The 27,893-nt window shown below is 57.1% G+C and overlaps 2 protein-coding genes across 2 annotated transcripts; one reads left to right on the top strand and one right to left on the bottom strand.

The window, feature by feature from the left end:
* Positions 1–104: 104 nt before the first annotated feature.
* On the bottom strand, positions 105–4,067 carry CSTB (cystatin B). The gene is made up of 3 exons (XM_045852686.1): positions 3,893–4,067; positions 1,190–1,291; positions 105–772 (listed from the first exon to the last, which is right to left on the bottom strand). The coding sequence occupies exons 1-3, from the start codon at positions 3,971–3,973 to the stop codon at positions 644–646; spliced, it is 312 nt and encodes a 103-aa protein (XP_045708642.1). The 5' UTR covers positions 3,974–4,067; the 3' UTR covers positions 105–643.
* Positions 4,068–7,100: 3,033 nt separating this feature from the next.
* On the top strand, positions 7,101–25,023 carry RRP1 (ribosomal RNA processing 1). Its single transcript, XM_045852500.1, has 13 exons — positions 7,101–7,303; positions 8,200–8,282; positions 9,508–9,565; positions 11,674–11,759; positions 13,466–13,527; positions 16,101–16,230; positions 16,322–16,386; positions 16,621–16,793; positions 21,519–21,610; positions 22,228–22,325; positions 22,546–22,565; positions 23,512–23,625; positions 24,484–25,023. Exons 1-13 carry the CDS (start codon positions 7,171–7,173, stop codon positions 24,714–24,716), a joined length of 1,347 nt encoding a protein of 448 aa, XP_045708456.1. The 5' UTR covers positions 7,101–7,170; the 3' UTR covers positions 24,717–25,023.
* Positions 25,024–27,893: the final 2,870 nt, after the last annotated feature.

The following is a 27,893-nucleotide window of genomic DNA, read 5'->3' as shown; positions in this document are numbered from 1 at the left end:
GCACAACACTTGGGTACCTGCTGGGTCCTCGCACCCGTGGATCGCCACGGAAACGTAAAGTGGGTGACTGGGAGCGCATCTAGAGCTAGCAGTCTAGAGTCGGGTTCTCGAGAATCCTTTTATTCATGGGGGAAACCACGCCCGGGAGACGGGACAGCGAGTCCAGGCCACGGTGTGCAGAGCTGAGGTGGGAACAGACTCCCGGAACCCTGGGTCTGCCGCCCACTGCCGGTGACCTGCAGAGACCCCACTGGGCTCTCCTCCTCAGGTGGAGGGGGTCTCCAGCCAGCTCAGGCCAGTGGGTGGGCGTGAAAGGTTGTAGACAGGTCTGAACACTTCTAGATGGTGATCATGGTTTCAGATGTAAGAAAAAAAATCCAAATCAAAGGAGGAAATTTGCAAAGACTTTAAAATATATGTATTTAGAGCTGACATAAGCTCTCCTTGAAAGCAGTTTAGTGAAGACCACTGATTGAGAGAAAAATCACACTATTAAAGCCAGAAGCACAGACACCAGCTTGGTGCGGAGCAGCCCCTCCATGAAGTGGCACAGTGTAGAGACATCGGTCACTGATGCCTACAGACACGTAATCAAAGAGGACAGAAGACCACGTGGACAATGGGCTCAGTCCAAAGTCCAGAACTAGAAATAGGCCAGCTCGTCCTGCCTGGTCTTGTTGGTCTGGTAGTTGTGCAAGGCCAAGGGCTTCTTTTCATGGGGGAGACTTTGAAACACTCGAATATGTACGAAGGCATCATCTTCAACTTGAACCTGCAAAGAGAGTCGAGTGAGGGAGGGAGGCAGGTGCCGCCTCTGGCCTCAAGTCCCCGGACTCGCCTAGATGGTGTGAGAAAGCCCCTGGGTGCGTGGAGGCCGAGTCCCCTCGGGCATCTGCACCTAAGTGGGTGACATTCCCATCTTCCTCCCTCGGGCATAGCAGACACCCATCGCCCCAACCAGGACCCTTGGCATCCCAAGATCGCTCCGTCAGAGCCCTCAGTTGCCTGAAGGCTCTGTCCCCTCCTCCACGGAGGCCTGCGTGGGTGCACGCACAGCAGTTTAGAGGGGACAGATGCCCTGAAGCTGGGCACTGCCGCGGGACCCCCTTTAACACCCCTGTCCCCGCACCTACATGCCCCCCCACTACCCAGGGGGTCTGCACGAGCACCCATGTAGCCGACACTCCACCTTGATGAAGTAGTTGACCCCCGCAACCATCTGGCTCTGGTACTCCACAGCCTTGAAAAGAGTGTACTTCTTGTTTTCCTTCTCCTCCAGCTGGGACTTCACCTGGGGGTTGGGCCAGAAGGGAAAACTCAGTGGCTCCCTTCCTGCAAGAGGAAGTGCCTGGCACATGAGCTTCTGTCTACCTGACGTTCAATGTTGCAAATTGACCTCTAAGCCCTGCCCTTTACAGATTTTCTCTTTTTTTTTTACATAATTTTTAAAAAGATTTTATTTATTTATTTTTAGACAGAGGAAGGAAGAAGAGGAGGAGAGAAATATCAATGTGTGGTTGCCTCATGCACACCCCCTGCTGGGGACCTGGCCTGCAACCCAGGCATGTGCCCTGACACTGGGAATCGAACCAGCAATCTTTTGGTCCCCAGGCGGGCACTTAGTCCACTGATCCACACAGCCAGGGAGGGCCCTTTGCAGATTTTTCTACAACACGATTGTTCCTTGCAATGGAGGAGACATGTTCAACTGTTCGCACTAATGAGAAAGTACAGCAAAAAATTCCTTCATTCCACCAAAGTTTCAAAGGAATGATATCAGTATCTCACTTGCCCTTTCTTTTCTAGGTGTCAGAAATTTTTACTTTTTCACTATTATGACACTATTGGGTGGGCCAAAAAGTTCATTTGTTTTTTTTTCTATACGATGGCTCTAGTAGTGCGTAGCTCTCTTTAACTTCATTCGAAACAATTTTGTTAGACTGCATTGTGACAGCCGTTGTATAAGCGTGCACTTAAACATTAAAATTGGTGACCTTTTGTGTGGCCATTTTAATATTGAAAATGGAAGAAAATATGCAACATTTTTGGCATATGCTTTATAATTTCAAGAAGGTAAAAACACAACTAACACACAAGAAAGGTTTGTGCAGTGGATGGAGAAGGGGCCGTGACTGATCAAACGTGTCAAAGGTGGTTTGCAAGGTTTCCTGCTGGAGACGTCTCACCGGATGACGTGCTCCACGGTGGGGGAGACCAGCCGAAGTTGACGGCGATCAGATAGGGACGGTAACTGAGAACAATCAACGTTCTACCACCCGGGAGATAGCCGATATACTCCAAATATCCAAATCAATAAAGGTATTGGTGAAAATGAAAAATGTGTCTTTTATTTTACAGAAAAAAACAAAGTAGACTTTTTGGTCAACCCAAGTTTACACCCTGTTTTTCTCTTTTAACTTAACATGAAAATAGTTCCTTTTTTAACATTAAAAACTTGAAACAGTTTGCAATGTTTAACTGAGGTTAATTTTAGATTTAATCTCTCATTTTACAGATGAGCTTTAATTCTCTTAAGTGCCCCCTACTGGGCACATCGGCTGTTGCTAAATTCTCCTGGAACAGAGAAGGCACCGAGAAAGTGCTTTGCAGGTAAAGGGTGCCGTCCTGCATTTCCAGGGGACGTCGGAGCATGTCGTGCCTTTGGGCAGAGGCTGATCCCAGCCCCGAATCTCAAGCAGGAATCCATGCTCTGTGTGGTTCAGTCCCGTCTCCCAGGATCTTGCCCTCCTGCTAACTGAGCATCTTTATGGAGGAAGGAGAAAGCAGGTTTGTTTTTAAAATTTTTTTTTCTTCATTTAAAATCTAACCTGCTATCTAGATGAATCAGTAGGCATAAGAGCACGCTGGCTTTGGCTGGAGTGCCGAGACTAGTTCTAGAGGGTTCGAGGACTTGAGTCAAGGCAGCTGCAGCAGGCGGGCTAGCTGCTGGGAGCCAAGGAGGATCACCCTTGTCACAAGCAAATGAGTCACTGAGGCCACCCTGCACCTTCAGGGAGGGGCCCTCCCGGGGGTATGAATGGGAAGGAGACAGCACTTGGGGGCAGCTCTGGGCGGGAGGGAGGTGGGTCAGGTAGGAACAGAGCAGGCTCTTCCCGCCCTTCTTAAGTTTGGGAAACCGGGAACAGCAAGGAAGAGCTGGGCTCTGTGAGCAGTGCGGGGAGGGGGGGCGGGAGGCACCTCCCTCGGAGCCAGCGCACCCTGCAATCCCTGCAAATTCCTGTTTGCTGAAGTCTCCTGGGACTGACTCAACAGCCTGTGCTGTGGTCAGCTGGTCTAAACCACCAGGGCAACGACGGGGGGCTCGCAGCATTCCCTCGGGGTAGGGAAGAAAAAGCAGGGGAGGAGACTTACAGGAGAAAGAGGTTTGTTTTGCTTGTGGTCTTCTCCTCAAGCCTTCCTGCGGCCCTACCATTCCACCTTGGCCAGAACCTTCTGTGAAAGCACCTTAGTGGTGCCCACTTTACAGATAAGGAAACTGAGGCGCAGGGGTCAAGCGCTGTCTGGTTTCTGTTTTGTTTTTCAATGTTTATTTGGAGCTCATTTCAAACTTACACAAGGAGTGTAAGTTTAGGGTCACTGCGTACCTTCCCCAGGTTCACTGACTGTTAACCTCCACCCCACCTGCTCCTTCTCCTGGTCTCTGGTTTTCCCCTTCACCGCCCGAGGGCCAGCATGCCAGGCCCTTCCCCCTGAGCGCTCTATGGCTTGGTCCCCAGAAGCCGAGGCTCTTCTGTCCCTGTCCCAGCCTAGCCCCACGGGCCACGTCCCAAGTGCGCGCATTTCAGCCAAGATCTCCGCGTTCCGGCGGGCGCTGCCCCGTTGCGGACAGGGCCAGACCGACCCCGGGCTCCGTAGGACCCAGCCCGCCTACCTGGTCGGCGATGGCCTGGATCTCAGCCGTGGCGGGCCTGGTGGCGGAGGTCCCACCGCATAGCATCCCTCTACCGCTCATGTTGGGACAGCTGGCACAGAGGAGCTGAAAACAGGAACAGAGTACCGTAAGCTATAGCTTGGTTTGCAAACAGCCCTCCGTCTTATATCCGCCAGGTCACATGATGCGGGGGCGGGACCACACGAGGGCGGGCCCTGGGGAGGGCCGGTGGAGGACACCGCCTAGTGGGAGTGGTCTGGTGGGGAGAGATGGGTGAGGGGTGAGCCCACTGAGGAGGGGAGCGGGAGGATCTTTCACCTGTCCCTTAATTACTTGAAAGCATTTAGATAGAGAGTCTGGGTCAGACAGACAGCAATATATGTATATAAAAATACATATATATGGTTTATGGTATATGTATGTGTGTATACATATTTTCAACCTGAGACTCACCTGCAGCGCAGGGCAGACATCTGAGTATCAAACACCCGCTCCTCCCACCTCCCCTTGATTGGCCTTCCTCTCTGCAGACCTGAATCAGGCCCTCAGCTCCAGATGGTTCCAGACCTGAGCTGCCAGGCAGCCTTTGGATCGCATATCTGTATGGGGCTCTGTATGCAGGAAGTTAAATTTGTTTTTCTCCTGTTATTCTGTCCCACATCATGTTAATTGTTAGACCAGCTAAAGAACCTAGAAGGGAAGAAGGGGAAATTTTCCCTCTCCCAGAGGCCCTGCAGGGGGAAGGGGAGGGAGCCCTGCTTGAGTGGGTATGGCCCTGCAGCGGACCTGCTGACTGTCCCATTCCCACTGATGTAAAAGGAGTGCGTGTTTCTTCATTTTGCTCCCTAGGCCCCGTGAGGTGTGGGCGTGGGTTCTGCAGAGGAGAGGGGGGTCTGTTCTCGTGCTGGGATGGGCATGGCACCGCAGGGTAAATTGGGGAGCGTAGCTTTAAGCAGGGGTGGGTGGCCTTGTAGAGGAGATCAAGGGTCACCCCACAGGTGGGGTGGGTAGGGATGGGCCCTGGCAAAGTCCTTGAGTGGCCCTGGCCCCATGCGGGACAGATTACCCCCGGGTGGGGGGACCCAGAGACAAGTGGGGGCTGAACCTGAGAGCCGCAGAGGACAGAAGGGAGAGGAGCCTGTGTCTGTGGGCACCAGGAGTAGCTGTGGGAAAGGGGCAGGAGCTGCCAGGGCATCCTAGAGTCTAGGAGCAGGCTCTGCCTGATCTTATTCCCAAGTGCATTGGGCTGCCTTGTACCCCTCGTCTGCAAGGCCCAGCCCAGCAACCCCCCTTGTGCCAGCCACTCTGGATGTCACCAGTAAATGACCCGGGGCATAGCAAAGGGCTGACATGGGTAAACAGAGGAGGCACAAAGGGGTCCAGTGATGAGATGGCTCTGAGTGCCTTAGGCTGGGGCGGGAGTGGCACTCCAGCTGCATCCTCTTCCCCTACTCCTGGGCTGCACGCCAGGGGATGCTGGGTATCTCCCCCCTCTGGGTGCTAGCTGCCAGGCAGGCCCAGTCTTGCCTCCTGGAGGCTCCAGTGCAGAGCCCCAGTGGGAGTGGCCCATGAGCAGGTGTGTGGGGGAGGCAAGCCTTTCAGGTACCTGCCACGGAAGAGCCTGGTCTGTAACTTTAGGGAAGGATGGGAGGCCAGATGTGGTTGAACCCTGGGGAGAGGGGAAGGAAAGGCCCCCACAGCTTACTCACAAGTAAGTGAATGAATGAATGTGAACAGAAAAGGGACTACAAAGCAGACCCGACAAGCTCATGGGACTACATGGTGGGCCTGAAAGTGTAGTTTCCAAGAGGAACCACACAGGGTGATCTGGCATAAACTCCTGGCTGGGCAGGCGGTGGTGAGTAATCACGTCGTCGTAGGCATATAGCTTCCCTAGCCAAAGGTCAGTCTTTACCTTCAGGAAGCCCTGCCCATTGTTCTTATGCATCTGGGATAACATACCTTTGAAAAGTCAGAGTAGCTTTGTTTTCCGGGCCCTTTGCAGGCACAGTCACACTGGCACGGGTGGATGACGCGAAAGCCCTGTCACCTTGCTGCCCACACACCGTCTCTATGTACTGTGCGCGTTCAGTGTTGACTACACTGTACCCACTGGTGGTAAAGAAGTATGTCTCTCCATTTTGCTCCCTCCCGTGTGTTGCCACAGGTCCCTGCTGGGGAGTTAAGCATGGCCTGTGTGACTCCACCTGGAGAGGATTCTGGAAGCTTCCTCCTGGTGTCCCCTGGACTCTCTCTCTCCCTGTGCCTTTTTTCCTGTGCTGATTTTGCTTTGCATCCTTTTGCCATAATACATCATAGACCAACATCCTCCTAGGCTAGCAGGTCAACCAGCCTGGGCTTGGAGTTCCCTGACATGTGGTCCTTTACAAAAAAAAGTCTGCTGAGTTCATTCTGCATAAGCATAAACACTACATAGACACACCTAAGAAAATAAGCAATTATTCTGCACCATAATCTGACATCTAGTCTATATGCAAGCTTTCCCGGTTGTCCCCAAAGTGCTGTTTATAGTTTTTCTTTGAACCAGAATCTAATCAAGATTTATATATGCATGTGTATATTCTCTTTATATACCCATTCATGCATTCTTTCGTCTATGACATTAACTCTCTGAAGATATCAGGACAGTAGTCCGGCGGACTGCCCCAGAACGACTGGATAGTGATTATCGTCTCGTGCACCTCTGCGGCCTTCCTCTGTCCCGAAAGCCCGCGTGCAGACGGGAAAGCTGAATGAGGGTCACCCTAGACTGCCCACAAGTGATGCTGCTGCGTGGGAGGGGGCGCCCGTGCCAGAGGTGGCGGGCCATTTGAGGAGGGACCGAGAGGGAGGCTGATATTCCGGTAAACCCTGTCCCCGACCACCTTTTCAGCCGCTTTACCATTTTCGTCTGAATCAAAGATTCACTGGGGCTGCACAGGGTTTTGTCCAATTCTACCATTCCTCTGCCTGGGCTCGCTGGCAGTTTTTGCTAAAAAAAAAAAAAGAGCCTCTGTCAACAATTAGGTTAAACCACAGCCCCACCTAGAAGGTTGGCACACGCTTAGTGACCTCCCTTTAATGCCAACTGTCTAGCGCTGTCATTGCCGGCCCGGCCAGTGTGAGGCGACAGAGTGCGGCCCCGGCGCGGCCGGCGCGGGAGCATGACGTCAGGTAGCGCGCCTGGGGGAGAGGCCGGCGCGGTGAGGTGACGTCACACCGCGCGCCCAGGCGAAGCGGCGCGGTCGTGATTCTCGGGGTCTGTGGGGAGGGTCGCCATGGTTCCGCGAGTGCAGCTCCCCCCTGAGATCCAACTGGCGCAGCGCCTGGCAGGGAACGAGCAGGTGACCCGGGACCGGGCGGTGAGGAAGCTCCGGAAATACATCGTTGCCAGGACTCAGCGGGCTGCAGGTTGGCGCGTGGTTGGTGGGGGCGGCGGCGGCATTCTGGGCTGGGTGGCCTCCCAACAGCGTGGATCTTCCGCGTGGGCCGGCGGACCTGCGCGCGGTGCTTTTGTCACTGTAGGTCTCCTTGTGTAGTTATTGGATTGTCGTGTGAGTTTCACTGTAGTATACTCTCCGCGAGGGCAGGAACATAGTTGTTACCTAGTCTCTGTAAGAATGATTCTCAAAGCGTGGTGCACCGCGGGCAGCCTGAGCATCCCCTGGACGTTTGGTGGGAATGCCGGTTCTTGGTCTCATCGCAGCCCTGCTCCATCGGAAACTGGCGGTGGCTTCAGCGGTCTGTGCTGAGACGTTCTCCCAGTGATTCCAGTGCTAGTGCTGAAGTCTGAGAACCCTTGCTCACGCAACAGGGTGCCAGACACAGTGAGGAACTCAGTAAATATTTTGAGTGATTTTATGTATTTCCCTCCCTGACTAGCCTTACGAGTCGACATTTTGTTTTGAAATTTAAAGTACAATAACATGGAAAAGTGCACAGACTCTCACGTGTGACGCCGGACGATTTATCACTGGCGAATTCACCTGTGTGGCCAGCCACCATCCAGCTCAGGAAATGGTGACTCTCAGTTTTGAATCCCCCAAAGGGCAGTACACTGCCTGATGCTTGTAGATTCTTAGTTTTTATTGAAAGACTGGAATGGCAGTTACCTGGGGCTGTCCCTACAGCCACGGGCCCAGTGGGTTAGGAGTTAGGAGTCGGGGAGTGAGTTAGGAGGATGATTGAGAGGGATGCTTCTGCAGTAACAGGAGTTGGTCTCGTCAGGCCGTCATGTTTCTCTGGCTTCGTTCCTGGCACTGAAAGGTTGGGCTCACTTAGCCTGAGAGTTGCTGTTTCTGGTGCAGGTGGTTTCACTCATGACGAGCTGCTGAAGGTGTGGAAGGGACTGTTTTACTGCATGTGGATGCAGGACAAGCCGCTCCTCCAGGTGAGTGTGTGGGAAGGCAGAAGAAGCCGGAGCAGCAGCGTTGGTAGGAGGCCACACTGGCATGCGGTTGACCTTGGGCAAAGCTTTAGAGCTTTGATGCTCTTTGTTCTTGTAATTGGGTGGAGGGCCAAAGCCTTTGGTAAGAGTGAGTCCTGCACGTGCAGTGAGTGCCACAGCCACACAGGTGGTCATCAGGGCAGGTCCTTGAGTGGGTGAAGCCTGGGTTAGGTCTTTTGTTTGGGAAACACCACAGACTGAGCCCCAAAATGATGGAAACCAAAGGAGGGGGTCCAAGTCTTCTGAGACACAAGTTTCTTTGTAGCTGTTTTTAAATTGTCTTTAAAAAACAAACTTTATTTTTTAGAGCAGTTTTAGTTCACACCAAAGTTGAGAGGAAGGTACAGATATCTGCCATCACCTTCTGCTCCTCTTCCTCCCCTGACCTCCGCACTCACACGCGTGCACAGCTGCCTCCGGTATTAACACCCCCCACCAGATGGCACGTTTGTTACAGTCGATGAATCGACGTGGACATATCATTGTCTCCCAGAGTCCATAGTTTACCTGGGATCACCCCTGGTGGTGCGCGTTCTGTGGGTTTGGACAAATACGTGATGATTTATGTCTGTCACTAGGGTATCTTACAGAGTAGCTCTACTGCCCTGAAATGCCAGCCTTTTTAGAACAGTGTTTCGAAGAGTCTGACTTGTTTACTCTTCTTCAAGATTCCCTGGGCGGGGGTGGGGGGGTTAAAATGCAGACTCCTGTTCTGTGATCCGAGCCTCCTAGACTGGAGCCTTGGGGGAGGCTCTGGCATTGCCCGTTCAGCAAGTGCAGTAGGTGGTGTGGGGGCAGTGAGTCATTTACAGGGGTCTGGTTGGCCCTCTCTTTCTGCTGGTCAGGTGGCTGATGTCCTGAGCTCCATGCTCTGGCCTGTCCTCCCTGTACCCTCTTTTGACGGTCAGGCTGTTGCTCAGGGCTCAGCCTTGATCATGAGGACAGTTACCACCTGTTGCAAGGCTCTGCTGGCCTGGTGGCAGGGGGAAAGTCTTTCCCAGCAGGGGTGTAGCTTGCAAACTTCAAGCACACTGGACTGAAGATACCAGTGGGGCCTGTTCTCGTGATGAGTGGACATTTGAGTGTGTTTGTGTTTTCGTTGTTGCACGTTGCTGTAAAACCACGTTTCTTTAGGGGCTGAGGGAGTTTTTTGCTGTTTCCTACACAGGAGGAACTAGGAAGAACCATTTCGCAGCTCATCCACGCTTTTCAGACCACAGAGGCACGTGAGTATCCATGCTCCTCAATGAGGCCGGACTCGCTGGGAGTCAGGAAGCTCCCACACTCGGGAGGCTGTTCTAGGATCTAGAGCAAGAGAGAGGCCCCCCCGTAGCTGGTGTCTGCTGGGGCTTCTGTGGGAAACGCTTCATCACGGGTTAACTCGTTTACCTACAATACACCAGCTCAAAAGTCTGAAGGGCTGGTACCGAACACTTTACAAGTCAAACAGCAAGCTAACTCAGTGCTGCCAAGCTGCTTGATTGAGTCTCTCCTGGTAGTTGTGAAGTTCCTCAGTGTGCTCTCCTAACTCGTTTCCATTCTGACCAAGGTCAGTAGTCCACAACCCTGCTCCCGGCCCGTTGGGGTCACTTGCTAGTCTTTACAAAACTTGGTGTCCAGACTCTGGTCTCCTTAAGTCCAGCACTGAGAGTGGGGCCTGGGTGGCAGTGTTTTGGGCCCTCCCACGCCACCCGAGGGTAGCCAGGGCCAGGCAGTGTCATTGATGTGGGTTCTAGTGCCAGCACTGGTGAGGCTTAAACTGCGTGGGCGGGTCTCATTCAGTGGGGCTTAAGCAGGCAGGGGACCGAAGTTGGGGGGCTGCGCAGGTAGCCACAGCAGCTGCTTTCTGAACTTGGGGTGTCTCTGGCTGCACTGGAGTGATCATGGAGGTGGGTAGTTCTGCTCTGTACTTTTTTTTTTTTTTAAATACTCACCCTGGCTGTCCTCCATACTTTCTGCCTTCTAAGAACCTGCAGAAGAGTTTCTTCGTTCAGCAAAAGGCCAGTGTAGAGTCTTACCTGGTGGTGAGTGAGTGAGTGAGTGAACGCAGGCCCGTCCATTACCAAACCCTCTGACCATCTGCCATCGGAGAAGCCTGTGACGGGAGGGTAGAGGTGCCATGTTGTGTCCGAGGTCAAGGTGTGGGCAGAGCTGGTCCCCCCGAAGCCTCTGTCCTTGGCACACAGATGCCATCCTCTCCAGGTGTCCTCACGAAGCTGCTGCCCTGCGTCTGTCTGTGTCCTGGTCTCTTCTGAGAACACCAGTCAGATTGGATGAGGGCCCATGCCAGTGACCTTCCGCTAATTTTAATTACATCTGTATTTGATTATTTTTTTTATTTTGAGAGTACACTTATTAAAGCTGGGACAGCGAAACAGGGAAGAGGTTAGGACAGAAGAAGCAGTAGGAGAGAGCTGAGGTGGGCTGCCTTGGCTCCCTGGGAAGTCGGAGAGAAGGGGGCCTTGGGGACAGCTTTGGGGGTGAGCCCAGGGTGAGCTGCTGCTGCTGCCCTTCCTTCCTTCCTTCCTTCCTTCCTTCCTTCCTTCCTTCCTTCCTTCCTTCCTTCCTTATTTTATTTATTTCTTTTTAGAGCAAGGGGAAAGGTGGGAAAGAAACATCAATGTGTGAGGGAAACATTGATCAGTTATATCTTATACACCCCTATCTGGGGTCCCAGCCCACAACCTAGGCATGTGCTCTGACTGGGAATTGAACTGGCGACCCTTTGGTTCCCAGGCCAGAGCTCAGTCCACTGAGCCACACCAGCCAGGGCTGCCCTTTTCTTAATCATCTCTTTAAAGACTGTACGTTCATATCAAGTCATTCCAAGGTCTGGGAGTCGGGGCTTCAGCACAGGAGTCTGGGGAGCACAGCTCAGCCCCTGGCACCCGGGCACAGCTGTTATCAGTGGGGTTTGTGCTTGGCTGGTCAGTGCAGCCAGTGGGGCAAGCAGCGGGTCAGGCGTGGCGTCGGGCAGGGCCTCGGCCCCAGCCCTGGGGGAGCCAAGGACCCCGGGAGGAAGGGTCCCGACAGCCTCCTCTCTTGCCTGTGGCTTTGTCTGCTCTTTGCACCTGTTCTTCAGAGAACGTGGCTGCTGGTCAGGGTCCCAGTGAGCTCTGCTTGTCTCTCTGAGGTCCCTCATAGCCCGTCACGAAGGCAGGTTGGTGGCACTGCCTCACAGCCTCGCGAACTCGGACTGAGGACCCCAGGGTTTGGTGGCACGTGACATCCTGACCGGGTTTCTTCATAGAAGAAACCGGGTTTCTCTCGCCTCACTGCCCAAAGAGGCTTCCGTGTTCCTCTGCGATTCTCTCCTGTCCGTTTTCCCTTCCAGAGCACCTGTTCGTCCAGACCTTCTGGCAGACCATGAACCGCGAGTGGACGGGCATCGACAGGCTGCGCCTGGACAAGTTCTACACGGTGAGGAGCCGCCCGCGCCCTCGGCCGCGGTCCCTGCAGTGCCAGCGGTGGCGGCCGTGGGGGGCGGGTCTGAGCGCCCAGCACCCCATCGTGCTGTCCTGCGGCAGAGTGGGAGGGGCTGGGGTGCGGTGTAGAGGGGCCTGGTCTCTGAGCCTCCCACCCCAGCAGGGCAGAGGGGAGGCTCCTGGACAGTGTGGCCTCTGGGAGCCATGGGCCCAGTGGCTCGTTCAGGGAGCCCCGGTCTTGTTCAGGGTGCGCGTGCCCAGGGCTGTGCGGCGTTTGTCCAGTTCCCGAGGGCTGGCAGATGGGCAAGGACTTCCGTCCCTGAAACGCCACGCAGACTTCCAGCTCCACGGGGGAGGGTTAGGCTTGCCCGCCGGGGGAGCTGGGGGGAAGCCGGTGCATGGCAGCGGAGCTGTGCGCAGCTCGTGCCCCCGCTGGAGGCCCTCGTGCCGCTTGGGTGGCCCGCCTCTGAGACGGCCCCTTCTGGGCGAGGACAGTAACGTGCTTGTCATGTGCAGGACCCCTTTCTTCCTCCTTCCTGTGCTGCATTCCTGTGGATTTCAGTTACTGGTTTTCCTGGGAGATGCCTGTCCTCATCCGCCCGGTTAAACTGCAGTCCTGTTCCGTGGTGTGTTCACTGGGACGGGGGACCGGCTCCAGGTGAAGGGACAGCGTTGCCCTGTGGGAGCAGGCGACCCATTGGGCACACCGAACAAGGCAGCCGGTCCCCTGGGGCTGCAGTGACTTGTGGTTGTCAGACAGATCAGCCACCTGCTCAGGCTTGAGCCGAGGTTACGTGGACACTGTGTGTCCTACTGTTTAAAGTGTGGGCCGGCTGGTGGGCCAGGCTGGTAGGCCAGGCAGGGCGCAGAGGAGGGAGGGAGGTAGACACCAGGGCAGTGGGCCGGGGCGCAGGGCTGGGCTGCGCGCTGCCACCGACCTCAGGTTTGCAAGGCAAAGGAGCTCTGGCGGGAGCTGGGAGGCGGCACGCTGTTGCCGTTAGGTGCGTGCACTGGGCAAAAGCCTTGGGTGAGGATGGGTTCCGTGGCTTTTTGAGGCCCATTTCCCGGGTGCCCCCACGTAGGACAGGCCTCCGCTGTCCTGGCTGCCCGGTGTGCCCTGTCCTGTCTTCCTTTGCCTTTCATTACCACGGGACCCTCTGCAGGCATGCTGGGTTACTACGCAGAAGGTAGGGAAGCCAGGCCAGGAACGCTGTGAACCGCTGTACGGGGGGTTGTAGGGCGGGCGTTGGGGCGAGGTTTACATGGTGAGGCTCAGGGAGGGTTTACCGCACAGAGGTCAGAGAGAGAGGAAACCTCTTCTCTTCGTTGCGGGGAGATGTTCCCAGTTGTCAGACCTTGTTTTTCTGGGATATGCACCTGTGGTGGGGAACCTGTGCCTCACTCCCAGTTCTCACTGCCGAAACTCGGACCGGTCCATTTTAGTCCTTGTTCAAGGTACTGCCGTCGCTGCCCAGGTGTCCTCTGTAAGCCTGACTTCCGGTGCCCTTGGGAATTTGGGGCAGTTCGGCCCTGGGCAAGCGCGTTGTCCGGGCCCAGGGTCCTGAGGGTTTGGTGTCCTGCCCACCACCTCCTCCGGGGGGCCTGCTGTGCGCTTGGGGCACCCAGATGGCCACGGGCAGAGGGGCCGTCTGGGGGAGACGGGGTCGTGCTCCCACTAACGGGTCTCCTTCTGTGCCACAGCTCATGCGGCTGGTCCTGAAGGAGTCCTTGACAGCCCTGAGGATGCGGGGATGGGAAGAAAGGTCAGTACTCAAGCACGTCCTGAGGCTGCTGCTCGGCGGTGTCCTTGAATTATTTGTTGTAGAGGGATGTCGGTCTTTATGTTAAAGGGTGGCCCAGTGGTGCTTACAGTGAAGGTGTTTTAAAAATTATAGTTCGCATGTTTTCATGGAAATGTTCATTTTCAACCTGGATGGTAAGTTCTGTGAATTAGAGTTGAGTCCTCTCATTATAATATATGCTATATTAGTGTGTTTAGCTCTCCTATCACTGGTCATTGTTCGCAGTTCTAGAAATACTTAATTCGTCCAGGCTTCTTTCGACAGTGGTGCTTCTGGTGGGGGGACCTGTGTCCCCCACACTGCAAGGGGCCTGCGTTCCTGCCGCCACCAGCGGAGCAGCTCTGCTGCAGTGGAACGGGGGCCGGGGAGCTCTGCTGGGGCTTACTCCTCCCCCGGCCCCTCCCCCTCCTGAAGGCCCCAGGGACGGAGCAGGGGGTGGGGAGGGGCTCCCCTGCCTGGCCGGAAGCTCTGAGTCCAGGTTGTGGGGAGCAGGTTCCCAAGCCTCCCAGGGGTGGGGTAGTCCGAGATCCACAACACCAAATGGATTTCTGAATGTTTGCATTTAAATTTTTTTAATTCATTTAAAATTTGGTTTCTTTAAAATTTTCTCTAATTTTGAGAGTGATGTAAGACATTAAAAAGCAACTCCAGCTCAACGGTAGTCTTTAACACGGCGCCTTGCTCTGTGCGCACCGCGGCGCCGCCCCAGACGTGGCGTGGGCGAGGCCGCTCCCCGTTGTGCCGGTGACGCGTCGGGAATGTCCCGTGTCAGACGGGGTTCTGCGTGGTTGGGCGGGGGGAGCAGGAGGAAAGGGGCCTAAAAACCATGCACTCTGAATTGGCTTACAGTTTCAGAGCGGACATAAGAGGAGTTTGTTCCATGCGCATGGACACTGAGCCCGGCCCCCGTGTGTTGGGGTGGCTGCCGCACCAGACCGTGCAGCCTGGTGCACCCGTGTGGCAGGGCTTCCTGTCCCCGGGGAGCAGAGGGAGCAAGATGTTGGCCCTGGCCCACTTTTTTTTTTTTTTTTAAGGTTTTATTTATTTATTTTTAGAGAGGGTGAGGAAGGGAGACAGGGAGGGAGAGAAACATGGACTGGCTGCCTCCCGCACGTGCCGCAGCCGAGGCCGGGGCCTGGGCCTGCAGCCCAGACATGTGCACCTCGCCTTGCGGGGTGGTGCCCAGACCATTGGAGCCTCACCGCTCAGGGCCTGGCCCCCTTTTTCCTCTGGGTAAGAACTGTGGTTACCTGGATTTTTCTCAGTTTAGAATCTTTGTGGGTGACTTTTTGTTGGGGCAGGAGTGCCTCTGGTTTTGAGGGTTTTTTTTTCTTTTTTTAAGATTTTATTTATTTTTAGAGAGAGGGGAAGGGAGGAGAAAGAGAGGGAGAGAAACATCAGTGTGTGGTTGCCTCTCCCGTGGCCCCCCCGGGGGACCTGGCCTACAACCCAGGCGTGTGCCTTAGACTGGGAATCGAACTAGCAATCCTTTGTTTCTCAGACTGGCACTCAATCCACTGAGCCACACCAGCTGGGGCTGGTTGCGAGTGGTTTTCATCCTTAAGTCCCTGTGAAGACCTTGAGGTCAGGGGGCTCACTCATTTTCAGGACCTTGGGCTGTGTTACTGAAGCAGAATAAAATGTTAAAGGGACGACTATATTGTAGCTAACTTTTTATTGGCTTATTATTTATTATGGAGGTAGTTTCATGTTCGCTGTAACTAGTAGGTCAGCGCAGAGATCATTTTGAAGCACTTGGCCCCTTCAGTTGCTGTGGGGTGGCCAGTGCTGCGGTGTGATGCTTCTGCCCTTCCTCCGTCCCGATGTAGCGTCTGGGACCAGGTCTGGGATCAGGCTGTGTTTTGGTAAGTGTCCGTTAGCGTCAGCAGCAGCCCCGGAGGAGGGCTCTTGCACCTGCTCCGGCCTCGGCTCATCTCACACCTGCTTTCCAGCCCAGGTGCAGCACCTGTGTGTTATCAGGAGCTCAGGAGCTCAGATGCACCTAGACCGCTGGTCTCGGAGCTCTCTGACCTGGGGGCCCAGGCCTCCGAAACCACGGAAACCACACGCCAGAGAGAGGTCTGTCGAGACCTCCAGGGACCACGCACTCAGTGCAGCAGAACCCCAGGGGCAAGGTTGCCCGCCTCCCGTGGCTGCCTCCTCCTTTCTTGATGCTCGCTGTGTCCGGCTGCCTTCCCTGGCAGTCCCCAGCGAGGACGGCAGGGAGGGACATGACACGTGGTGGTGATGGTAGCCCCCCGACCCTCCTGTTGCACCAGGCCTCTCCCCGCACTCGTTGGGAGGCCAGGCGGAAGGCCTGTGAGTGCTTACACCTCTCGTGCTTCTCGCGGAGTTTCAGCCGTGCCACACGCTCTGGTCAGCGCCAGAGGCAAGGCTGCGTAAATCGGTAATTGCAAGGGTCCTTCATGCTGGACAGACCCGTGTGCAGTCGAAAGCTGGCCTGGCAGGTGGAGCAAACCCGTGCCCTGGTGCCTGTCGTGGCTGCTGCTGTACTGGCCCGTTTCCTTCTTCAGACAGATGGAGCAGCTGTTGGAGCTGCTGACCACTGAGATCCTGCACCCTGACAGCCAGGCCCCCAATGGGGTGAAGAGCCACTTCATCGAGATCTTCCTGGAGGAGCTGGCCAAAGTGGGCGCCGCCGAGGTGAGGGGCAGGGCGGGGTTGGTGGCAGAGCACCTCCCTGGGTGTTTGTGAATGAGGGTCTGAGGCAGCCCCTGTCTAACTTCCCCTGTAGCTGACAGCAGACCAGAACCTCAAGTTCATCGATCCCTTCTGCAGAATTGCTGCCCAGACTAAGGAGTAAGTGGCAGGGGCTCCTCCTGGCTGGCCTTTCCTTTTTCACTGAGCTCTTCAGGGGACTGCTTTTGGGGCGTGGCTGGCCTCTCCTGCGAAGAGGGATGAGTTGGGCCCTGTGACAGCATTGCCAGAAGGGCTGTGCGGCGGCAGGTGGGGAGAGGTGGTCACAGGAGGTGGTGTTTCGTCCCCTTGGGAGTCCTGCCTCACTGCCTGCCCTCATGCCTGCCTGCCCTCCAGCTCCCTGGTTTTGCATAACATCACTCGAGGCATCTTTGAAACGATCGTGGAACAGGCCCCGTTCGCCATCGAAGACCTAATGGGCGAAATGGAGGAGGAGGAGGAGGAGTTGGAGGGTGATGAGGAGGAAGAGGATGTGTCGTCCAAGAACCTGTTCAGAGAGCCACCTAAAGGTCAGGATGATAGTGCACTCGATAGGACATGCCCATCACCTCTGCGCCAGCCTGCCCTGGCTCCAGCCTGCCCTGGCTCCAGCCAGCCGTGCATCTCCAGGATCCCTGCACTCATCTCCTGTCTGGTCTCATCTCTGCCCTTGCCCCCAGAGTCTGTGCTTGGCCCGGCAGCCAGGGTGCCCTTTAAAAACAAGCACGTGCGTCTCTCGCTCTCCCAGCCCTCCCTTCGTGGCCACCGTCCCGACTGCCCTGGCCCCTCTAGTCTTTCTGGTCTCTGCTCTCTGTGACTCTGGGGGTTCTTCTGCCCTGACCACCCTGTTTAACGGGCAGCCTCCCAGCCCCCACCCCGCCTCACTCACTTGCCGTCGCACTTCCTGGCGTAGGTCACTTACAGTTACGTAAGCCGCTTGCTTGTTGACCCGGGCCCATCTTCCCCACTGCATGTCTTGCCCCCGGGACGGGGAGCCCTGTCAATCACAGCTGCACCCGCAGGCCAAGAGCATCAGCGGGCGCAGAGCCCAGGGGTCTGCACAGAGTGGATGACGGACCAAATGAACGAACGAAGGGCACGTACCTGGAGTGGGTGGCCCACTGCAGGGCTAGGGGGCAGGGCCTGCGGTGCTTGGCCGTGCCGGTCTGGCCGGTCTGGACGCTGACGTGGGTCCTTGCGGGGCCTCAGCTGCTCTTCGGTGGCCCACGCCTTGTGTGCACCATATGTTGTGTCCTGTGGCTGTGGCAGGGGTGTCACTGTTCACCAGCTTCAGGACCCTCACCCACCTCCGCCTCTTGGGCAGTGAATACACATAGCAGAGTTCGCGAGTTCAACCGCTTTTAAGCGCACAGTTCGTTGGCGTCAAGCACGTCCCCACTGTTGTGCGGCTGTCACCACCGTCCGTCTCAGAACGCTTCCACCTTCCCGAACAGACTGTCCCAGTTAAACTGCCCGTGCTGCTCCCCAGCCCCCGGCACCCCCTCCTCCGCTCTGCCTTCGTGAATTTTACTGCTTTACGGGCCTCACGTTCGTGGGTCATACGGTTCTTGTCTCCTGTGCCTTGTCTGACTCAGCCTAGAGTCCCCAAGGCTCACCCACGTGGAAACCCGGTGGCGGGGTTTCGTCCCTTTTAAGGCTCAGGTGTCCGTCGTGTGCGTGGGCCACGCGTGTCTGGCCCACTCATCCGTCGTTGGACACTTGGGTTCTTTCCACGCTTCCCCCGGGTGAGTGATGATGCTGCGGACGTGGGTAGACAGACAGCCCAGCTCCTCTCCGGTGAACAAGTGGAATGTTCTATGAAGCATTTTTGCTGCAAGATCATTGCCTCACTGTATGAAAATAGCACAGCCAGACTCAGTATGTTGCAAAATTGAGATAGTGTCGTTCATCGTCTGACACAGTGATGACTAACAGCAGCTTTCTTCAGTGCCAGTGCTTTCCAGGGGAAAGGTGGTTGAGTGTTTTGACCCGCCCACGGAGGCAAACGTCAGCAAGTTCCAGTGTTGTGGAAGGCTTGCGGTCGCCGTGTTAGCCTTGAATCACATATGTCTTTTAAGTTCATTCATTTTTTCCTGTTTAATCTTTATTATGTATTTTCCCATTATTTAGTCCCCTTAGTCCCCCTCCCCCCAGCAATCCCCACACTGTTGCCCATGCCCCACCAGGACTGTTGTCCATGAGTCCTTTTTCCTTTTTGCTTGGTCCCTCCCCACCACTAGCTGTCACCTGCTCTTCTCCATCTATGAGTCTGCCTCTGAATCACTTTTTTAAAATTATTTTTTAAAAAGATTTTATTTATTTATTTTTAGGGAGAGGGCAAAGGAGGGAGATAAACATCAATGTGTGAAAGATACATCAATCAATTGCCTCTTGTACGTAAGTCCCCAAGTGGGGACCTGGCCTGTAACCCAGGCGTGTGCCCTGACTGGGAATCAAACCTGCGACCTTTTGGTTTGCAGGCCTGTGCTCAGTCCACTGAGCCACACCAGCCAGGGCTGCATCACATTTTTATGACTAGATTTTACCACAGAGAATTTCAGGAATTCTGAATATTACAATGGTAGCCAAGCCTAAAAATTACAGGGTGCTGGGAAAAAAAAAAAAAGCATGGCGTCTTAGCAAGCTAATCTGCAGTTACTAGAAAGTTAAAGGGTGTTTCCTTCCAGTAGTGTAAATTGTTTCTTTTTTCGCTAATGTTACTAAAAGTTGCTAGTTTTTAAACCCTCTGTTCACCATTGACTTAAAACAAGTATGCTGGATTGTCCCCCTACTTCTCTCCGTAGGGGGCTCCGCCTTCGCTCCTCCGCGCTTCGCTCTGGTTCTGCGGGGTTGGGTTACTCGGGGGCGTCTGGACCAGCCAGCCGTCCTCACAGTGACATTTGCTGACCAGTCCTGGGTTTTCTGCACGAGCTCCATTAGTTGCAGTTGCTCCTCCTGATAGGGGAGAGCGGGGCTCCCCGGCAGCTTTCACGCTTCCCGGGGCACCAGACTCCCCTGGTGTGTTGGGCGGCGTCCCAGCCTCGGGCAGCCGGAGGCAGACACCTTCCCCCGTCCCTGTGCGAGTCCCCGGTGGGCAGTGTTCCAGCTCCACTTCCTGCCCCACTTCCTGCCCTCGCCCACTGCGTTTCTCTGCGTTTACGCCCTGAGGTTGGGGTGGGGCGGGGCGTGCAGGGTTCTTCTTCCAGAGCCTGCCTTGAGTCATTTTGGGCGTGTCCCCAGGAGTGGGACCACGGAGTTTGGTGATTATTCTGTTTGTCATTTTCTGAGGAACCAACTGTGCTTCCCCCACAGCCGCTACCCTACTTGACGTTCCCACCAGCAGTGTGCGAGGGTCCGTGTCCCCCACGGCAGCCGCCCTGTGGGGTGAGGGGGCGGCTGGTGCGGTTCTGAGCAGCCCCGCCTGACGATTATTGACGCGGAGCGTCTTTGTATGTGCTTACTGGCATTCGCGTGTCCTCTGGGGGAATAGGTGTATTCACGCCCTCTGTCTGTTTCTCAGCTGGTCCGTCCTGTAGAAGTCAGGGGTCCTCTCTGTATTCCGGATGCTGGCCCCTTGCCAGGTGTCGGATTTACGGGGGTTCTGAGTTGTGTTTTCACTCTGTCGATAGTCGCTCTCAGTGCACAGCATTTCACAGTTTCCACCAAGTCCATTTTGTCCGTTTTGTTCTCTTGTTAGCTCGCCTTTTGTGTCACATCTAAGAAACCATTGTTACATCCAGTGGCGTGAAGCTTTTATCTTATTTTCTCCTGAGAGTTTGATTGGCTTAGGTTTATATTTAGGTTGTTGATCCAGTTTTTTTTTTTAATCCCACCCAACGATATATGTATTGATTTTAGAGAGAGAGGAAGGGAGAGAGGAGCATCGATTGGTTGAACCCCGTATGCGCTCTGACTGCAGAGGGGGTTGAACCTGCAACCTGGGTACGTGCCCTGACCGGGAGTCAAACCTGTGACCTTGTGGTGTACAGGGTGACGCTCCAAACAGCTGAGCCGCCCAGCCAGGGCTCATTGATCTGTTTGGAGTTAGTTTTTATATGTGGTGTCTGGGAAGGATCCAACTTCTCTCTTTTACCTCTCATACATGCCCCACAGGGAACTGAACCCAGAACCCAGGCATGTGCCCTAACTGGGAATCGAACCAGTGACCTTTCACTTTGCAGAATGACACCCAACCCACTGAGCCACACCAGTCAGAGCTCTCCTCCAATTCTTTTTGTGTGTGTGAAAAAGAAAGTAATTATTTACTTATTTAAAAGCTATACAGACTTAGAGTAGTGACTTAATGTCTTCATTAAAATACTAAAGTCCTTTAGGGTACCCACAGACACACACAGCCCTTCCTTCTCCCTCTGCCCTAGTCTGGGGTACCGTGTCTCAGGAAGAGAAGCAGAAGTCCGTGATTCAGGCTCCCGGCACCATCAGCTGTGTCGCCACCACGATCTCCAGTTAATCCAAAACCCTGTGGCACCTTCTTATGGCCACCAGCAAGAGTCCTTTCACCCCTTTTCTCCCAGGCAAAGTCTCCCCTGCTTCCTAAGCCACGTGGTGAAAGGGAGCACCCCGAAGTCGCATGGGCCTGACTCAGCCAGAGCCGTGCAGTCCCCCCTCTCCGACTCTGAATGCCCTCGCCGGACGCTTCCCGGCTTTCTGGTCCGTGGCCCCCGCCCCCACCCGGCATGTTCTCTGGCTGTCCTGTGTGCCACCTGCCCCTCCCTCTCACTCTCTGCACCTGAGTCACTCCGGCACAGGCACCACTGGCCTCGTTCTCTGCCACACGCCTGACCCTTGTGGCAACCTGTGGCGTGGGAGTCTCTTCTGTAGGCAGTGACATCAAAGCCCCAAGCCATCCGGAACATTGTCTCCTCCCACAGGCCCGCCCTGTGGCCAGACGGGCTACCCTTGCTCCTGGCTTCGGGAACTTCTGACACCGCGTTCGCCTAAGGGGCCCCTCGTAGTTTCCTCTTCATTCCAGTCCGTGAGGACTGGTCAGGCCTTGCACCGCCTGGGGGGTCTCCCTGGTTTCTGGGCCTGTGGTGGCCCTGCTTCCCTCAGCACAGGGCCCTCGGGGTCCCCCACGGGGTGCCCAGTGTCTCGTGCCGTGGGCTCCCCAGACTGCACCGGCACGCTCTGCCCAGGTAGTGGGCCCTGGCAGGTGGGGCTGGGTCCCAGAGGCGAGCATTGGGGCCTGTGACACCGGGGTGTGTCTTTGGGTTCATGGAGCCCTTCCGTTCCAGGCGCCTTCCGTGGGGCGGACCCGGGCGAGGGTGAGGGCGAGGAGCGGCCCGAAGACGACGAGGAGGAGGACGGCGCCAGCTCGGTCCTTCAGGTGGGCGGCCGGGGCTCATGGGCGGGGCTCTCGGCCTCTCCCTCCGCCGAGCTGCTGACTCGGGAGCCGGAGGAGCTGGAAGGGAAGAGGTGCTGTGAGTGGGGATGGCAGCCGTTGGCTGAGACTCGGGGTCCCCCGTCTGCAGGAGCACGATCCTTGAGCACGGGGCCGGGAGATGGGGGTCAGAGACTTTGCCGCTGGTCGGCTGCCCAGGGGCCGGCTCCCCGCCGGCAGTCAGGTCATCGGGCAGGACCTCTGACTTCAGGCGAACAGGGAGTGTGGAATACCTACAGCTTTAACACATTCATTGCTTGTGGATTAGACAGGTTTTAGATATCTTGGGTGAAATAAAAGTTTTCAGAAGTCATTTTATTTGTTTCCACGGGGCTACCAGAGGACTTAAGTTTGCAGAGAGGCTCTCTCCCCGTCCATCACGTTTCTGTGGGGCGGCACCGCCCTGGGGTGAGCTGCAGACAGTCACCTTCGCCGCTCAGGGGACAGCAGGTGGACATCGGGGAGTGTCCTCGTGGTCCAGGGGGTCTTCCCTGCTGGGTTCACGTTCTGGCAGCCCTGGGCGGTGGCTGACTCTGGGCCTCCGTGGTGTCTCTCGGGAACAGTTTGACTACGAGGCCGTCGCCAACAGACTGTTCGAAGCGGCCAGCCAGCAGAGCACCCCTTCTCTGAACAGGAAGCGCCTCTACAAGGTGATCAGGAAGTAAGTGGTTCTCTGAGGGGGTGGCCTGTCCTTCCCGCTGCCCTGGGGTTGGCCCTTCCCTCTCAGGTGGCTTCGGCTGCGGGGAGGGGCCCCCAGGGGGCCACCGTGCTGCCGGCCAGGAGGTGGCGGGGGCTGCGGGGAAGCCTGCTCCGGTGTGTCCTCGTCCCTTCCCTGGGAGCTGTGGCCACTCACTGTCTCTCACTGTCTCTCCTCCTTGCAGGTTGCAGGACCTCGCTGAAGGTGAGCCCTGGGCCCGGCCCGAGGAGGAGAGGGCCTTTCTCCCCTTCCCTCAGGAGAGCGCTGGACCGCGTGTTCACCCGCGCACACGGCGTGGACAGTCCGCAGAGAGCCCTCGGCTTCTTCGGGGGGACCGGCGGGCTGGGGCTCCTGCAGCTCGTCTGGGTTTGCTGCTGTGCTTCTCGGGCTCAGCGTGCGAGTGCTCGGTGCTGGGTCCAGGGCAGGCCGGGGCGAGAGTCCGCACTTCTAGGGAGCGCCCGGGCACGCGGGGGCCGCTGGCCTGCCGCAGCCACGTCTCAGTGCGTGGCCGGCGGAACTGGCACGGTTTGTCCTGAGGACAGTTTTCTGGGAGGTTTTTGATTGGAGACGCAGCATTCCTTCCCTGACTTTTTATTACCAGCGTTTTCACACTTGTAACAGAGTTGAAGGGGCTCGACTGTGGCAGCCTGCACAGCCACCTGCTCAACTCCGCCATCGACATTTCACTGTCTCGTTTTACTGCAAATCTGCCCATTGAGCCTCCCCTCCCTCCGTGAGGCCAGACCCCTAAGTACTTCGTGCTCATCGTGAACTGAGGTCCAGTGTTTTTGAGATGAAATCCGCAGATGGTGGGATGTGTGGAGGCTGAGCACCTGAGGGTTCTGACCGCCGCATCAGCCTTTGTGACTCCAACCGCGTCCACTGCCCTAGAAAGCTCTCTCGAACCTCTTCCTAACAAAAGCATTTCTAAGAAGTGGGCTGTGGTGTGTCCTGAATGCCTCAATAGTAGGCTGTTCTGCATTGTGCTGACCTTGGCTTTGAGCTGACTGAGTTGTGGTGGGCGATGGAACAGTGCCCGCATGGAGCTTGGGGAGGGAGGGGCCGCTTACGGTGTCCAGTGGAGCAGCGAGCGCAGAACTGACCCAGGCCTGCCCTCAGCCCCTGACGGTGTGTCTGCCTTGGTGCTTAGGCGTCTTCCCTGAGGATGACATTCCAGAAAAGGCCTACAGGAAACTGCTGCAAGGGAGGCGGGAGAGGAAGGCGAAGAAGCGTTCGTCCAAATCCCGGCGGCAGAGCAAGACAGGTAGGACGCCTGCCCCAGGGCGGTGTGGGGCCTCTCCCACCCGTGGTCCCACCTGCCGGCCTGCGTGCCAGCCTCGGGCTTGTCCGGCCGCCCGGGGCCACTCACCACCTTCCACTGCCGTCTGCAGTTTCAGCCTGGGCGGCTGCTTCGGAACCTTTTCCCCTTGTGGTCTGTGCGTGCCCTCTGGGTTTTGGCCCTTCCACTCCGCGTCCTCGTCCTCCCAATGTGGTCCACCTCACTGCGCTCTCGCCGGTTTCAGAGGCTTTCCTCTGCCCCTGCGGCCCTTCCCTCCCTCCTCAGCTTGTGCGCACAAGTGTGGCGAGAGTGTGACAGCCCGCACCCAGGGCTGCTCTGTGCTCCTGTCGCCGCAGGCCCTGTGCCTGCTGCAGACCACCGGGGCACAGGCTGCCTGCTGCGGTGGAGATGGGCTGTGCCCTTGGAGGGGCACTCGACTCACCCCTGCCCTGACCCAGGCCGCCCTCCTTCGTGTTATTCTGCTCTTTGGTCTATGGCGGGCACAGGCCCAGTCGCGCACCTTTTCCAGGGCAGCCCCCAGATGCCGTCACATAGCTCTGCTGCGCACCGGGTTGGGTCACAGCCCCTAGCCCTGCTTTCCGAGCCTGTCCCTGCTGACCAGCGCCACCCCCCTGTCACATCGTTGCCCTGATGTGGCCTCGCACTGCTCTTTCCAAGGCCCCTGGATGGCTGTTGTGTCTGCCCCTGAGGCCGGCGGTGCTCCTGTGTCCAGTGCTGCTATGTGCTCTGTGCCGCCCCGGGGCGGGCGCCTTCAGTCGGTGTCAATGTGAAGCAGCCCAGCCAGGCCTTCTCGCCCCCATTCACGTGGCCTTGCTCTTTCAGGGAGAGGTGAGCAGGAGGACCCGCCTGCGGACCTGAGTTCCAGACCAGAGGGGACGAGGCAGTGGCGGGGCACGGGGGCTGACTCCACTGCACCCCAGCAGCAGCGTGGGGGCCGTGGCAGGAGAGGGGCGCTCGAGAGGAGGCGGCGGCCTCGGGCAGGGGCCGGACCCAAGGTGCCTGGCTGCCGGGAGCCAGGCACAAAAAAGAAGCGGATGCAGAAGAGCAAGAAATGATGCCACCAGGCCCGGCCCGGGCAGGACAGTGCTCTCTTGGTGGCTCCTCCCGGTCCGCACCTTGCTGAGTGAGCGGACAGGTCGGGTGGGCCGTGCTCCCAAGACTCTGGACACAGTCAGAAGGTCGGCACTGAATGAGGTCATCTGTCACTCAGCGCCCTATCCCGGAGCGCTGCTTTGTGCTGACCTTGGTTAGGCAGGAGCCCTGAACTTGGAGCTCCCTGCAAATAGCCCTCCCTGGCAAGGCGGAGGACCAGCCAGGTGGCGGGATGGCTGTAAATAAAGCACTGTGCGTTGTTCCTAGAGACACAGCCCTGCCCATCTGCGTCTATGTGTGTGGGGGGGGGGGGATCCGGGCGCAAATTGACAGGTGCCGGTTCCCAAATAGGGTTTATATTTTACACCCATATTTTTGTGGGGGGTGGGGGGTCCGTTTACACATTTCTCAAACCCTGGAAGAGGAGGTCAAGTACAAGTTGGCAGTGGACGTGGCCACGGCGGGGAGGGCAGCTGCTCTGCTCGCCCTCGTCTCTGTGACAGAGGCAGAGCCGCCGTCCCCGCACCTCTCAGTGCCTTTGAGTTTGGTGTCAGCCCTGCAGGCATCCCGGGGGGGTCTGAGCACCCACGCGTCCGACCCTGGCCGGAGTGCCGTCACAGGGCACCTGCCGGATGGGGTGCGCTGTGTGGAGCCCCTGGCCCAGACGCCCAGTCAGACGGGAAACAGGAACATGACCTGGTGTGGCGTGGGCTCCCGGTGGCCTCCAGGCAGTGCTGCGGCCGCGGAGACAGGGGGCACTGTCTGGGGGTTAGCCCACGTTCTGCACTTGGGCTACTCCTGGGCCAGGGTGTGTGGGTGAGACCAGCAAGGGGACCTCCCTGAAGGGCCACAGAGGTGTGACCTGGACCCCAGTTCCTGAGTCCCTGCTGCCTGAGCACCCCAGCCCACAGGAGCCAGCGCCATGACCCCCTTTCAGTCCAGCTGCTGGGCAGGTGGGGCTGGGGGGGGGCAGGGTTGAAGGGAGTGCGGCAGCAGGGTCTTCGGGAGTTCACAGTTCCCTTTCCCCACATTGACTCACAATTCTGTTCTCTGGTGAGGTTCCTAGAGTCAGGGAAGAGCCACAGTACAGAGACCTCGGGGTGCAGGAGCCAGCAGGGCGGGTCGCAGTGCCCCACCAGAGCCCTCCCCTCAGACTCTGAGCTGCAGCCGCCTGTGACCCCATGACGCTCCCAGCTCGCCGACAAACCGGCGGCATTTCTCCCGGAGACGTTGCCGCTGGGCCGCGTGCTGAAGCCCCGGGAGGAAGTGGAGCGTGACCACCGAGCCCCGTCCTCCGGGAGAGCCTGTGTTCCCAAGTCGGCACTGGGTCCACGTCCTGTGTATCTTAAAAACGCTTCACTGAGAAACTGCTCACACGCCGTGCAGGCCGCCCGCTTCCAGCAGACGAGGCGGTGCTTCTCCGTGCGTTCGGAGAGTTGCGACCTCCACCGCAGTCGACTGAGAACACTTTCACCCCCCGGAGACGTCTGTGGCTGTGGCCCCCCCACCCCGCCCCACCCAGCGACCACTCACCTTCCTGTCCACAGGTTCCCTGGCGGGACTGTGGAATAACTGGTGTCCTGCAGCGTGTGGCGGTCACGTCTGCTGCTTTCCCTCAGCACGTGTCCAGCATTCACGTCACAGCGTGGGGCAGAATGTCATTCCCTTCACCCCTGGGTGACATCCCATCGTGGGGATGGGCCACGTGTTTATTCGTTTGTCTGTGGGGGTCGTCCCCTCCTGCCCCCCACCCCTGGCTCCTGGGAATAAGGCTGCTGCGACCGTTCACGCGCAGGCGTCTGAGTGGGTTCGCCGGGCCAGGGGGTGGGAGGTGGCCGTGTTTAAGCATTGGTTTTCTTTTTAGAATACGTTTTTAAAGATTTTATGTATTGGTTTTTAGAGAGGAAGGAGGGAGAAAAACATCACTGTGTGGTTGCCTTTCGAGCGCCCCCTACTGGGAACCTGGCCCATAAGCCAAGCACGTGCCCTGACTGGGAACTGAACTGGCCACCTTTCGGTTTGCAGGCCACTGCTCCGTCCACTGACCCACACCGGCCAGGGCCCATGTTTAAGTCTGAAGAGCTGCCAGCCTGTCACAGCAGTCACAGAACTTCATGTCCCCACCACCATAGGGGGTGCGGACCCCTCTCCAAGGGTGCCCTGCTTGTGGTGCAGCTTCAGCCTGTTCACAGGGGTCCTTTCGGCCAGCCCTTCCCCCATTGGGAGTCACCTTCCTGCGGGTCTCGGGTCTTCAGCCCCCTTCCACCTGGACCCATTCCCCTCTGTGCTGGACACTGGGGACCAGGCAGCGGTCACATCTCAGGCCGGTCATGTTGCAGCATGTCCCCTGCTGTGGGTTCCGAGGGTGCCCCTTGTCTGGAAGCAGGTGACACCTCTTGGCAGGAGCGCTGCAGAGGTGACGGTGGTCCTCGTGTCCCCAGTGTTTTGGGGAGCTCCAACAAACTGCGTTACAAAACTAGCCTCTTCACCACACAGGCCCCAGCAGCAGGGGTTTGCCTCCTCGTCCTGCGCCCAGAAGTGAAGGGGTCAGCAAGACAGGGGGCTCAGCCTCCAGGTAGTCAGTGTTGGGCCTGCCCAGACTATGGTGGCAGCAGGGGAGGGGCACACGAAGGAGAGGCCCGCCCCCAGGAGGAAGAGCAGGGCCCAGTGGGGATCCGTCTCAGGTGGCCAGCCCCAGCCTGCCGTCCAGAAGGGTCAATTAAACCTTGAATGGGCATGTTCCCCCAAGTGGACTTCTGTAAAAAGGACAGGCTGGTCAGCTGACCGGCTGGGTCAGGCATGGAGACAAAACTGTCAGGGGCCACTCAGCCTGTAAACTGGGCCGACTTTCCCACCCCGGCTTTGGCTGGAAGGGGCTGTGTCCGGGGCAGGGTGAAGGGGGTGGGGTGCTGGGTCTCCTTCCTGCTGGCCTGGGAGTGTGAGGCTTCCCTGCGAGGCCCAGCCTCTTGGTGCTGGGGCTTTGTCTGGCGCCGTTCCTTTCTGAGCAGGTGACCAGCCAGACATGTCCACCCAGGTGGTGTTATATGTGGTCAGTCCGAGCAGCGCTGCCTGGGGGCTGGTTTGTGGACGGACAGTGACGTGGCGCTCTGTCCATTCGTCCACCACCGTGGCTGCCCACC

The sequence above is a fragment of the Phyllostomus hastatus genome, unplaced genomic scaffold, assembly GCF_019186645.2.
Source record: "Phyllostomus hastatus isolate PE091 unplaced genomic scaffold, TTU_PhHast_1.1 phas_contig_948, whole genome shotgun sequence".
In the NCBI taxonomy this organism is placed as follows: domain Eukaryota; kingdom Metazoa; phylum Chordata; class Mammalia; order Chiroptera; family Phyllostomidae; genus Phyllostomus; species Phyllostomus hastatus.
This window is presented reverse-complemented; position numbering and strand designations above follow the sequence as displayed.

Coding starts and splice junctions, on each gene's coding strand:
- CSTB (XM_045852686.1), bottom strand. CDS start 3,973: ATGAGCGGTAGAGGGATGCTATGCGGTGGGACCTCCGCCACCAGGCCC. Junction 1,292..3,892: donor TCCAGGCCATCGCCGACCAG/GTAGGCGGGCTG, acceptor CCCAACCCCCAG/GTGAAGTCCCAGCTGGAGGA. Junction 773..1,189: donor GGGTCAACTACTTCATCAAG/GTGGAGTGTCGG, acceptor CTCTCTTTGCAG/GTTCAAGTTGAAGATGATGC.
- RRP1 (XM_045852500.1), top strand. CDS start 7,171: ATGGTTCCGCGAGTGCAGCTCCCCCCTGAGATCCAACTGGCGCAGCGC. Junction 7,304..8,199: donor CAGGACTCAGCGGGCTGCAG/GTTGGCGCGTGG, acceptor TTTCTGGTGCAG/GTGGTTTCACTCATGACGAG. Junction 21,611..22,227: donor GCGCCAGCTCGGTCCTTCAG/GTGGGCGGCCGG, acceptor TCTCGGGAACAG/TTTGACTACGAGGCCGTCGC.